The following is a 12876-nucleotide window of genomic DNA, read 5'->3' as shown; positions in this document are numbered from 1 at the left end:
AATTTTCTCTTCAGGGAGATCAGAAAAATGACACATGGATATTTTCCCTGGCTGTACTGCTGAGCAGCATGCTGGTGTATAATAGTATGGGAACCATCAATAACGAAGCCCTGCAGCAGTTGCAGTATCCTTCTGATGTCACCACTGGGCCTTTAACCCCAGTTACCCCAGGGTCTGGCTGATCAGGCTCTTTGATTCTTACTGCTGTCTCACCTTGGAAAAAAGCATCTGCTAATAAAGAATGTAAAATGAGATGATAATTTTGTAAACAGAGGGTCTCTTTTTCTGGAAGTTTCCTCCTGAACATTGGCATGTACAGTTATGTCACAGAACTGACAGAGCGCATCAAGGTGAAATCACAGCAGGATGAAGATGAAGATGAGTCCACTGAGTTCTTGCGAGTCTTTCCCTCCTTTGTATGGAGCGTTCGAGATTTCACGCTTACGCTGGAGCTCGATGGGAAGCCAGTTACCGCTGATGAGTACCTGCAGAATGCGTTGATGCTAAAACCTGGTGAGAACATCAACAAATTTTATTTTTTGGTATTGCTTTAATATGAAGAAAATATGAAACACTGTAACTAAGAGATGGCATGATGCAATGAACCTAAAAAATGACTGTAATCGGAACTTCCTGTCATTTTTTTTTGTTGAAAGGTCATTCAAAAGCTATCCAGATGTACAACATGCCTCGCAGCTGCCTTAGGAATTATTTCCCCACCCGCAAATGCTTTGTGTTTGACCGTCCTGCAACGACAGAAAAAATGCGCATTCTAGATACACTTGCTGACGCAGACTTGGATCCCAGCTTTGTGAAGCAGGTCAGGGAGTTCTGCTGTCACGTCTTCAGCACCGCTGAAAGCAAAACTCTGAAAGGAGGTGTCCATGTGACAGGCACATGTGAGTGTTAAGTCCATCTACTGCTGCCGTTTGCAGTGTTGTTGTCTTTCTGCGTTAGTTCATAGTAATTCAAAATGAGAATCATTTAATCAAATGATCATTCATTCTTGGATAAATTGTAGACCATCTGTGTTGATGGATGATAGATAAATGTAAATGTGTTTCAAGTGGAACCCGATGATGGTAATAAAGCAAGCGAATTGGATCTGTCCCTTAGCGCTGGGGAACCTGGCGAAGATCTACGTGGATGCAATCTGCAGTAACCAGATCCCTTGTTTAGAAAATGCAGTGCTGAGCTTGGCACAGATTCAGAATGCCAAAGCAGTAGCTCAGGCCAAAGATCACTACAAGGCTCAGATGGCGGAGAGGGTTGCCTACCCGACTGAATCACAAGAGGAACTATCACAAATTCACCGTGTCGTAGAGAAGGAGGCACTGAAGATTCTCATTGACTGCTCTTTTAAGGATGATGATCAGAAATATCAACAAATGCTCTTGGTATGGGAGTCATGGTAACTGTAGGAATGCTGCTTATATGATATCTTGCAGTTGCTACAGACAGATCAAAAATATTGAAATCTAGTATTTAGTGAAACCAATCATTGCAGAAATGTATGTGATGCAGTACTGTGCAAAAGTCTTAGGCAGGCAAAGGAAATTATGTTTAAATGATCTTCATCTTGGTATAAAACAGTGGTGTTAAGTCTGTCAAATAGTGTTAGCTCAAAACATCCTAAGCAGCCTAATGTCAGCCTAGTGTTTGCAGTAATCGTATACCCATGTATTTGTTGACCACTAGCACAGCATGTTTGGCTAAACAGTATCTCATGAATTTACTTAACTAATTATTAGCTCACCAAATTAACTTAGTGAAATTTAACAAATACATGGAATAGCTGGGGTGCCCCTGAGTAGAGGTTTTGGGAAGTGAAACGGTGTTCATTTAGACATCCAACAATTTATCCATAACATTTTGGAGAATAGAAGAAATTCTTGTTACTGGTGTCACTGTTCATTTGCATACATTCTAATATTAAATTCTATTTTTTTTTTTACACGTAATACCCAGATAAATTCACTTTTCTGTTATTACTCATTAACTTCTTGGTTTGTAGTGTGTAGCAACCAATTAATTTTTCACCTTTCAGCAAAATCTGGATAAGATGTATGCGGAAATCTTGATCAAAAACATAGAGGAATCCAAGAAAGTTTGTGAGTCCATCATCAAGCATGTTTTCCAACCTCTAGAAGATCAGCTTAGCTCTGGCCGCTACGTGTCACGCGGCGGGTACAAAACCTTCTGTGCTGACATTCAGAGATTCATCAATCAGTACAGATCAACATCTGGCAAAGGAGTGCAGGTAACAGTGGAGAAGCCATTGAGATCAGTCATCATTGTGAAATTGTTATGTGATTTTATATGACCACGATCACATGTCCTGCTCATCACTGCCTACAGGCTGAGGAAGCCCTGAAGAAATATTTGGATGGGAAAAAAGCCTTTCAGGACTCCATACTGACCGCTGACCAGTCTCTCACTGAAGCTGAGCGCCAGATTCAAGGTTAAGTGTCTGATGAATATTGCCATCATTTTCATAATATATTCAAAATGAGAGATTCTCGACTGTTGACTAGTTTTAATTGGTAAAGATTCTTTGATGTGGGATGTAATTACGTGATTACTGTATAATAAAAAAAGATGGCTAGTTTTATTCATTGTTACACTATACGGAATGCATAGCAAATGTAATATCTATTCATATTTTGCTTACAGCACCTCAAATGTTCTATATGTTGACCTGCTTACCCTTCTGCAGCTGAACAGGCAAAGGCTCAGGCCCTTGAGCAGCAGCATCGTGCTGAGAAGGAGATGAATGATATATATGAGAAACTGTTAAAGGACCAGGAGCAGAGCCACAAGGAGCTTACTCAGCAGCTGATGGAGAAAATGGAAGAAGACAGGCTGAATGCCGCAAAGGAGTATGACAGAATGCTGGCAGCTAAACTGAAGGTAGACGCATTGACGTTAAACACCACTAGACCAGGGGCTCTCCTTCTGATTTCCACATGCTGTTTATCAGGTGACTGACTAGAAGCATTATGGGCTATGTTTGTTATTGCAGGAACAAGAAGACCTTCTCAGCCAGAACTTCAATGAGAGAGCAGAACTTTTGCAACAAAACATTGATGCCCTCAAGCAGGAGAAGAGAGCAATGGAATCAAATAAGCCTTCATTTCTTGGTAACATTCTAGGTACTGTAGGATCCGTTGCCATGTTTTTACCGGGGGGTGTTTCAAAGGTGGTTGGCGTCACTTCTTCACTGTTGTCACGATTTTTTTAAATTAAGTTGCTCCCTAGGGTTTGGCTGACAGTCCTATTAAATCATTGACACAGTAAGATTAATATGATCAAAACTGCAGCATTCAATATTTTTATGCCTTAGTAGTCACAGGGGACTGTGTGCTGGATAATTAATTATGCGACGGGTAGAAGGACGAATGACACAATAATACCTCTACAACTACTTGTAGCATTTCACTAGGTCACTCCGGTGTGGAATGTGCATGTACAATGGTGCTTTACACTGCTACACTGCTAGAATTTTTACTTCCAGTTGCAAACATTTTGCGTTTTGCAATATTACCGTCTTTACCTCACTCAATAAGGGTAAAAACAAGTACGGATATATTTGATTTGATTTGATTTGATTTGATTCAAACCCTTTATTGCTGTTGCAATATACCATGTCACTAGTCACAAGTACCAGCGAAAAGCAGGCCATCGTCCGACCTTACATATACATCATCACAGTAGGGGGTAGACCGGCCGGGAGACAGGGGAGGAGAGAAGAAGAGAAACAGGATGACATGAGGAGAGAGGAGGAGAAAACACCTCAGCAACATAAGCACATGATCACTACACCGTACAACATGAAAAGACACGACTCGCAACGGGTGAGGGAATGGGGAGGTGGAGGTAGTCCAGCATAGACAAACAGCCATCCGGTCCTGCAGCCATGGAGGCACTGGTCACAGACCCGCCTGTTCACGCTGGGGGTATGAAGCGGCGAAGGCGTTGGATGGGGGGAGGGTGCAAGTCCTTGGGATTGGGGGAGAGGAATGCAAGAGAGTCTCACTGCCTGTTCTTCCGGGGGAGCTTTTTGTTCAGCAGCAGCCTTGGCCAAGGCCAGTGCTGATTGAGGGGAGCCAGAAGCTTGATAGAATAAGGTAATTTCTCGTAGTTTGGAGAGCAGAGCAGAGAGAGTCTCTTCAAGTATAAGACAGTAGACTAGACGAGACGAGAGGAGCGAAGCAGGGAAGATAAGGGGAGGGAGAGGGAAAGAAGTGCGACCGCCTCCGCTGAGAGCCAGAGAGAATATCCTCATACCCCAAGCCAAGTAGCAGCATCCATCCATCCATTTTCCAAGCCACTTATCCTACTGGGTCGCGGGGGGTCCGGAGCCTATCCGGAGCAATGGGCACGAGGCAGGGAACAACCCAGGATGGGGGGCCAGCCCATCACAGGGCACACAAGTAGCAGCAATTGCTGAAAAAATATTTGTATGTGTATGACTCATAAAATTCATAAATATCTACATGTGACAATATTCAATAAATTCATTACTATGGGGCTTAATTGATTTCAGTCCATTTAGCGAAGCTACTTCATTTGATTATAACCATGCCGAGAGTGTATCTGCACAGACATGATATATTTGCCAGAAATCAGAGATGCATTTCGAGCTACACATCTCGGAACAAACATGGCTGCCTCCATGAATACGCTGCTGTGTGTTGTTGCTTTTTATTTTAGCAGTTTTGGAGAAAGATCATTTTTTCCGAGAGACAAATAAACAAGAAACACGGGCTAGTCAAACCACATTAAAAGCTTTAAAAATATTTTAGTACATTCGTAGCGATATTCTTTCTTCGAGAGGCAAACTACAAACAAATCAAGGACACTCACAAGTCTGGTAAAAATCTGATATTGCATGCTAGGATACTGTTTACGGTCATGATATGGTATTCTTTAAATCGAATACATTTACAATTAATACATTTAACAAAATAAACATTTTTAAAGATTTGTAAAAATAGAATTACTGTTGAGTGTGTAAGCCGCCATTTTGAAATTACAACGTCATAAAAGAGGCGTGTTTCAGACGGAAAGTGACGTTTTTCGTGACGTTTTCATCCGAGTTCCGACTCGTAGAGAAATAATCAAACGCAGGATTATTAAAGGTGAAGTGATTAGTCAATGTTGACACGCCACGGTACTACAACAAAATGCACCCTCTACATTTAACTCATATGTGACATACTGTAGCAGTGGGCAGCTAATTTAGCACCCAGAGAGCAGTGCTTGGGGGGGAGTACGTGCCTTGCTCAGAGTATCTCATGGGTACCTTGCTGTTTGGGTATTTGAAACCCCAATCTGTTAATTACAAGTGCATTTCTCTAATCATTAGGCTACCACTGCATGACCAATATGCTTTACAGCATTTCTTTTTAAACTCGCACACTTAACTATTCCATTGCATTTATATCTGGACGTTTAATACGAATATTTTTTAAAATGCAGGGTTGCTGCCAAGCTCATTGACTTTCAGTGTCTTGAAATTAATCAGCTGTCAAACTTCACATTACGCTTACTCTCCAGTTAACTCCACCTTTAAACCCTTAAACTCCATTAATAACTTCTTTGCGCCTCCTAGAGGAATCTAAAACCTATAGTGACGTAATTCTTCAGATCTTCAGAACAGATATGCTAACAGCGCCATATTTTACATACATACAAAATAGAAAGAAAGAAAGAAAGAAAGAAAGAAAGAAAGAAAGAAAGAAAGAAAGAAAGAAAAAGAAAACACCCTGGAGACAACCCGTTTTTTTGCCGGTTGTGGAACTACTGCCTGTAACTGATTGATTACATTACAATGATGGGAAACACTTTGATTTAAGTCGAGTTTCAGTGCATCATGGTCGCGTAATAATAATAATAATAATAATAATAATAAGAAGAAGAAATCAGGTGCAACTGTTTTGTGTCAAATAATTATAAAAAAAAAAAAATCTTATACATTCATGTAATGTGACGTTCACTAAATTTTTAAACCCGTGAAATTATTGGAAAAGTAGGACAGGTTAGGCCAATCTTATTCGCAAAGGGCCCTGTGTGTGCAGGTTTTCGCTGTGACTCCCTAATTAGATTACAAATTAGAGGACTGATTGGCTGAAGAGCTCTCACACCTGGGTGTGAACAGCTGACCTAATGGGTATCCCAAAAACCCGCACACACCGGTCCCTTGCGGATACGATTGGCTATCCCTGAAGTAAGACACTTGGAATTATACTGTATATTTAGCATAATTTTTCACTACTTTCTATATATTTAAAAGTTTAATAACTTATGAGGACATTGCATCATAATCAACATATACAAGATACACTAGATCAGGGTTCACCAACATAGTTTACAGATTTTCCTGCTCATACACATCTTAATTAGCTACTTACTACTTAACCTACTTACTTAGGTTTAGTAGGTCTGCTGGATTCAAGGCCTCCTGAATTGGGGAACCCAAGTTTATCATGTCTATTAAAATATCAACCATAACATTCCGCTTATACGTCTAAATAAAAAAAAATATGGAATAATGCAGCAAGAATGACTTTGGTGTCTAAGTGGAGACAAAATCTTTATTGTGTGAAGGTTTGGGGAGGGTTCACAGTGCAGCAGCAGCAGCCCTAGATGCAGCCTTCAGAGCCACTCAACGCACAGCACAACTCAGTTCATCAGAAATATGTGGCCCCTATAGTAGAAAACATAAGAGTACCGAGTTCCAAGAAGTAGGTTCTTGTTAGGTAGGTCTTGGATTACCTACCTTTTCAGCCCTCGGCTAGACTCACAACTTCCATTTTGCCCTTGGGGTGGTTCTCCCCCCCCCCCCTTCAGTAGTTTTATTGCTATTAACCGGTTGCAGTTCCAGTTACAATAGAGCCCCACGCCACCCCCACTTTGAGAACCCGAGGCAGGCAGTGTCTTTTTCAACTTGTACTGACCAGTAAAATATGATTAAACACACCCTTAATGTCATCCATTTCATCGCTCCTCCAGCCAGTACAGGGCCATGGGGGTGGGGAATACCATGGAAAGAGGAGGCTGCAATGCAAGTAACACTCTCACTTGTAACAAACCAGTATAATACTGTGGCTTCACACCTACACCATCAGGGGATTGATTCTAATCCCTGCATCGTTCTGCATGCGTGTTGGAGGGCCGAAGCCCTGCGGTTTTTGGTTTACCCTCATTTAACACACCTGACTACTTGTGCTAATAACAGCACTGTTCTTAAACTGAATCATTTCTGGTGGAACAGGGAAAGAAGTAACACAGGTCTCTGCCCCTCCGGGGCTGGAGTTTGACACCCCTGTCCTGGGGGATTAATATTTGTGAGAAACAGAAGCTATGTGAATTTGTTTCAAAGTAAAGTTTGATTGTACATGAGTGCACACGAGCTGTGAGGGAATGGAACACGGAGGACCCTGTGCTGCCTCCATGCTGTATGAACCTGCACGAGGTACAGAAAATTAACCAATGTATCAGTTAAATCAGTGCAAATGGAACAAAGCGTTTGCGGTACAAACACCCAACCATGAAAGCAGCCAATGCCAAATGGGGGAAGTCCCTAAAATGATTCCTGCAATGAAGATCACTCTCAAAACGAAGACGGTATCAACTTCAACAGCAGCATGCAAATTATTGTCTGGAACGTATTTGCTTAATTTAGAAGCAAAATGGGATACGTTTTTCTCCTACTTCACCTTTTCATTTATTTGACTCCAATTTCTTAGCTTTTCTTGGTTTTCTAGTCACATTTATTCTCTCTTACTGTTCAATTGCCATTTTTTTGTACGTTACTGGTGTGTTTCAGTTATGTTTCCCAATTTGTGTTGCCACACACAGTTCATGAATTCAAAAGAACATAGCAGACAAGTAGCTAGGACGAAGCACGAAGCTTTGAAATCAGAACCCTCCTCACAATATAGGAAAATGAAAAGTGGAAACCGCATACATGACAGAACTGACAAAACTTGTGACGACAACCCACATTCATTAAAATGGAAATAAAATGTCAAAGCATGTTGGTAAGACATTGTGTTGTATTAATGACAATGGAAAATGTTACTCCCTTTTAACATGAGTTATTTCAACAATTTACTGTTTAATGCTATTGAAAGAAGAAAAAAAGGACAGAGGCAAATGTATTTTTACTATCAACAGATGTGTTCTCTCTCCTCATAGAGAAAAATGAATCAATAATTTGTAAAAGGGTCAGTGAACCTTCATCTGACATTCACTGGTCTTCAAATTTTCCCAGCAAAACTCCCATTCTCAACCTGGTCGTTCCATTTTTCAACCTGAAAAAGTAGTGAAAAGTATGAAGTTGTCAATGATGAAACTGTAAAATAAGAACACCATGGCTTTCCAAGGTTTCCAAATTATTAAACATTAAATATCAATTAATGTTTGCTATAAAATCAAATCAGGGCAATCACATGCCACAAGTCTGGCAACATGCAAAATAAATTACCACCAATACACTCAAATGATAATTATTCTCCTTTTAAGCACCTAAATAACCCTTTGAAAATCACTAGGAGGTATTCAGTAGAATCTCATATATAAAGTAAGTTTATGCACCCCACCCCCTTTGTAAATCTAAAATTAAGATGTAATTACATCAAACGTAACATTTACATTTTAAAAGTCTTTATTCAAACAGAACATATACATACCCAGCCGACAGGACAAAGACTTTTGAAGACCTTCTGGTACCAGTCACAAGGTGTCACATCAAGGCCTTGAGCGGAAAGGGCTTTGTTACACCTGTGGTAGTCTAGAAAAAAAAATGTTATAGACCTGGCAAGGTCTTCAAAACACACCAAGGCCTTAAACCAACATATAAACTGACTGCACCAACCAGAGCACAACTTTAAGCATGCAGTAACTAAAATAAAAGTTCTTCACAGCCTCCACTATCAATCAAACCAGTCAATAAGAATATGAGCACAAACTGACCCTACATTTCACTGATATGTGGCATCATCAAAATAAAATCTTAGTTATGCAAAACGCTTCTGCTTTAAAAGGTGCTACTAGGTTGTAGGTACAAAAAGGCATGCTTATTGGCATATTGGTACAGTTGTATTTTTTCCTGACCAAGTAAACAGCTCAAATTACCGAGGTAGTTCTGGTAGCAGTTGCGCGTCTGGTTAGTGTTGGGGAAGCGGGCATCAAAGGGAGCAGTCCTGTAGTTCTGCATCTTCTCCTCCATCATGTCCGACATCTTGTTGGATAGTCTAAACAAATGGCAGCCAAATTTGTAACCTGATGTGTCAATCCCTTCACACCAGATGCAAATGTTTCATATGGTGAAACTTGTCAGCACCAATTAGTGTAATGATTTCATCTTTTTTCTGGGGAAAACAGGATTTATCTGCTGGCCAAATTTCATAAAGAATTATAATCGTTGGGGGTCGTATAAAACCGTACTGCGTGCAGGTAGAGACCTCTTAGAACTTTGGCAGCCTCCAATAACTAAGAAATGACAAAACGACTTTTTGCATCTCCCATGTTTATGTAGCATAGAGGTTACAGTTCCATTTGTGCGTTAGAAAGCAACACGAAATGTTCCCAGTGACGACAGCCTCGTAAACAGGCTCCTGAACTTCGGTAGGTTTCAGTTTATTTTTTTTCCTCCCGTTTAGTGCTGGTCATCTGACAGCGATTTTCGTACACTTTCCTGCAGACCATTTCGTTAAACGATTTGACAGCACAGGAATCCCGCCCATCCTTGGGTTCAAGCCTCGTTTATCGTGTCATTTCTCTTCAGCAAATACAGAAATTCTGAAATTAGCACTTTGGTATGTTCTGCCACAAGGCTAATATTCTCTTAGAAACATTTATAAGCCTTTAGGAATCAAGTCGGAAGTTGTACATAAGGCTATTCCGTCACTCACTACACAGCAACGTGGTTGTAAATTACAAAGACTTCTTGAATAGTGGTTAAATAATAGCCTACAATGTGAATAACACATGGTACAGCTCTAAATAAAGACACTGGACGGTGTTCGCCATGTTCCTCACGTATCTGCCGAGCTAACGAAAATCGCTGATTAGCAACTTGGCTATATTTAGGAAAAACATGTCGGGGCAACTTTTAATCAGTGCCGTTTAAAATAACATCTTCATTCTTTGTTAAAAAGTTATACGAGTGGAAGACAATGGAGATCCAGCCCTCGACTAATGACTTTCACCTGAGATTGAGGTCGTAACAGAAACAAAGTGGTTGATTTTTCACTTTGTGAAGTGAAAACCTATTTTAAAAAAATTAACCAGAATAGGATTATAGTCGCCAGTACACTAATGCTCCATTATTTCAGAGAGGAGCACTAAATAAAGTACAAGCGCTCGCTAGAAACTCGATATTTTTACACGAAACTGAACACAGCGGCAAACATCACCTACTTAATGTACAATGTATGCGATTAATAATTCCTACTAGCAAATGGGCCAGAATAAACCGTGTTTTAATTGAATTTGCAATTTTGTGGCCTACCTCTTCTGCTCAGTGCGCTGAAAAAGACGGCGTCCTTAGACAGGAAACGACGAGACGCGCAAGGCATGCAGGGATAGAAGGGCGTATATAAGGACCGGGCGCCTGCTTGCAGGGGATTCAACGTCGCCGTAATAATAATAATAATAATAATAATATATAGATCTTTGCTCCGTTATATTTGCTACGGCGAAACGCCTGCAATTTTCTTCGAGATCAATAAAGCCTATCCCTGAAGCTATGGATACAAGGCAGGGAATTAACCAGGACATTCACACCTACAAACGATTTGGCAACCAATTCACCTTAGTGTGGTTTTGGGCTGTGGGGTCAACCGGACCTCACATGCAAACTGCACACACGTAGAGCTACCCAGATACCCAGTTTAAAAAATCTTCTATTGCATATTGGTTGATCTAGGTAATACATATCCTGATTAAAAAGCCACGTTTATATTTGTTGTTTCAGTATTTTCAATGACTGCAACCTGAATTGCTTACGTTTGTTAAGCATCAAAAAGTATTCAACAGAATCCATTCGTAACATGTGAGTCTGTAATTTGGAAAGTAGACTCAAACTAGCACCACTGAACATACAGTTCTGATCACAAAAAGCTGAAAAAAATATAGAGTATAGCCAAAGAACCAGTACCTGAAGGCCTCTTTACACACTAATCAAAGCATTATGTGTGAAGCTGGTTAAGGACTTTTGTTCATTTGTGAGAAACTGTTTACGTTTGTATTGACAAAGAGGGACAAGGAATAACACTAACTTTCTACTCAAAGCACTTTCCTTAAACAAGTAAAACATATTGCAATAAATGGACCATTGTATAAGAGCTGAAGCTGATAAATAGGTTTGTGCTATTCCAAACCAGGGTGTAGATTTGATACGGATGGTAGCAAAGACCTTTAGAAGGACAAGTGCTCAATTTGAAATGAGGCACATGGATCAAGATGTTAGAATACCGACTAAAACGTAATCAGCAGAACACTAATAACTGTTATTCAAAGAGAACGTAACATGGAATCATCATACTCCATCATCATCCATCATTCTTTATGATTGCATCTTACAAGAGTTTGGCATTCATCAAAATGTATTTTTGTAATTATTATTGTAATTATTAGTGGACATGATTAGCTGGTGTACCTGAACTTTTCTGTTTCTTGTCAGTCTCTGTTGGGGCTGTAAGCACACAAAAATGCATACCACAAAGCATGCTGATACATAATGTGCATGTGATATATTGTCATGCCCGGCTCGTCCGCTCCTCCTGTGTGCCACGCCCCCTGATTACCCACGTGTTTTCTCCCGATTGTACCCAGCTGTGTCTAGTTAATTTGCTCAGTCCTGTGTATTTCAGTCCGTGTCTTACCTGAGTCTATTGTCTGTCATTGATGTTACCCTGTGTTTGTCTTCCTGCCTGGAATAAACCCTCGTTTGCACGATTCCTGCCTGCCTGTTTGTACCTGCTTGCTCGCCTGCCTGCACGCTCACCCAGCGATCGCGAGCATCCGTGACATATATAATGATGCAAATACAAAACAAAAATATATATTTTAGCTGTAGATTATTATTAAAATGAACACAAAACAAAAAATTATAACAAATAACACTCCCTGGTTTCTAATCTACAGCTTGCCAGTCATTCACTCGTTTACTGGTTTTGTATGTAAAGCTCTTATTTTTCGTTAATACACAAAAATGATGAGATGGGAAAGTGGCGCTGACTGCTGCTACTTCATTTTTATTGGCTAATGGACCCTTCATTCAAAGAGGGGACACACAAATAGATGATGTCACCAAACCATGGCTCCCGTAGGTTCCACCCTTCAGCTAATGAATGGCTGCCAGACGGGTGATTTTATACCTCTCATACCGTGTGTGTTAGAGGGGGTGGGGGTTCAGGGCTGATTTGGTCCCTATCCAATGCTGAAACCAAACTTACATCCAATGGTTACAACTTATGTAACACTAACATTCAATTAATACTGATCTTTTACAAAAAAATGCAACAACCAGGCACATTTAAACACTTGCTTTTATGATGTGAAGCACGACTCTTCACAGTAGCAGAGCACAATATAACAAATAAATTAGTTTTATTAATACAAGGAAGAAGACACTAGTTTTTCAACCCTAGATGTAAGACAATGCCTTTTCAATTCTCTCTGCCGGCATACAACCAACCCCCACCAAAACATACACTCCTGGTGGAGAAGTACAAAACAGTGACTAACAATGGCAACGTGAAGGCATTTTGTATGGCCATTGTTTGAGATGTGGGCCATTAAGAGCCCAAGACGACAAGCTGGGCACACACTGTAAGTCCCTGACTTCCTGTCAGAGATAACAGC

The 12876-nt window shown here is 40.4% G+C and overlaps 2 protein-coding genes across 5 annotated transcripts in view; one reads left to right on the top strand and one right to left on the bottom strand.

Moving 5' to 3' along the window:
• The window catches only part of gbp2 (guanylate binding protein 2), a 90766-nt gene extending 86212 nt beyond the window's left edge, over positions 1-4554 (top strand). For 2 of the 3 annotated variants that reach the window (XM_049026199.1, XM_049026200.1), the window contains 8 exons: positions 15-124; positions 320-513; positions 657-899; positions 1117-1397; positions 2048-2260; positions 2359-2461; positions 2717-2910; positions 3023-4554. In XM_049026199.1, coding sequence (XP_048882156.1) covers positions 15-124; positions 320-513; positions 657-899; positions 1117-1397; positions 2048-2260; positions 2359-2461; positions 2717-2910; positions 3023-3241 — 1557 coding nt within the window. In that variant the 3' untranslated portion in view covers positions 3242-4554. The remainder of the gene's footprint in view (positions 1-14; positions 125-319; positions 514-656; positions 900-1116; positions 1398-2047; positions 2261-2358; positions 2462-2716; positions 2911-3022) is intronic. The other variant, XM_049026201.1, reaches the window with a different exon arrangement.
• Positions 4555-8042: 3488 nt separating this feature from the next.
• Positions 8043-11693, bottom strand: LOC125749195 (cytochrome c oxidase subunit 6B1). 2 transcript variants are annotated; one of them, XM_049026214.1, is made up of 4 exons: positions 11669-11693; positions 9142-9260; positions 8697-8797; positions 8043-8318 (listed from the first exon to the last, which is right to left on the bottom strand). In XM_049026214.1, the coding sequence occupies exons 2-4, from the start codon at positions 9245-9247 to the stop codon at positions 8265-8267; spliced, it is 261 nt and encodes an 86-aa protein (XP_048882171.1). In that variant the 5' UTR covers positions 9248-9260; positions 11669-11693; the 3' UTR covers positions 8043-8264. The 2 variants fall into 2 exon arrangements, with proteins under 2 accessions (XP_048882171.1, XP_048882170.1); XM_049026213.1 differs by lacking the exon at positions 11669-11693 and adding an exon at positions 10520-10649.
• Between the last annotated feature and the right edge of the window lie 1183 nt (positions 11694-12876).

The sequence above is a fragment of the Brienomyrus brachyistius genome, chromosome 9, assembly GCF_023856365.1.
Source record: "Brienomyrus brachyistius isolate T26 chromosome 9, BBRACH_0.4, whole genome shotgun sequence".
Lineage (NCBI taxonomy): Eukaryota > Metazoa > Chordata > Actinopteri > Osteoglossiformes > Mormyridae > Brienomyrus > Brienomyrus brachyistius.
The sequence above is the reverse complement of the archived record's forward strand: the minus strand, read 5'-3'. Positions and strand labels throughout refer to the sequence as shown.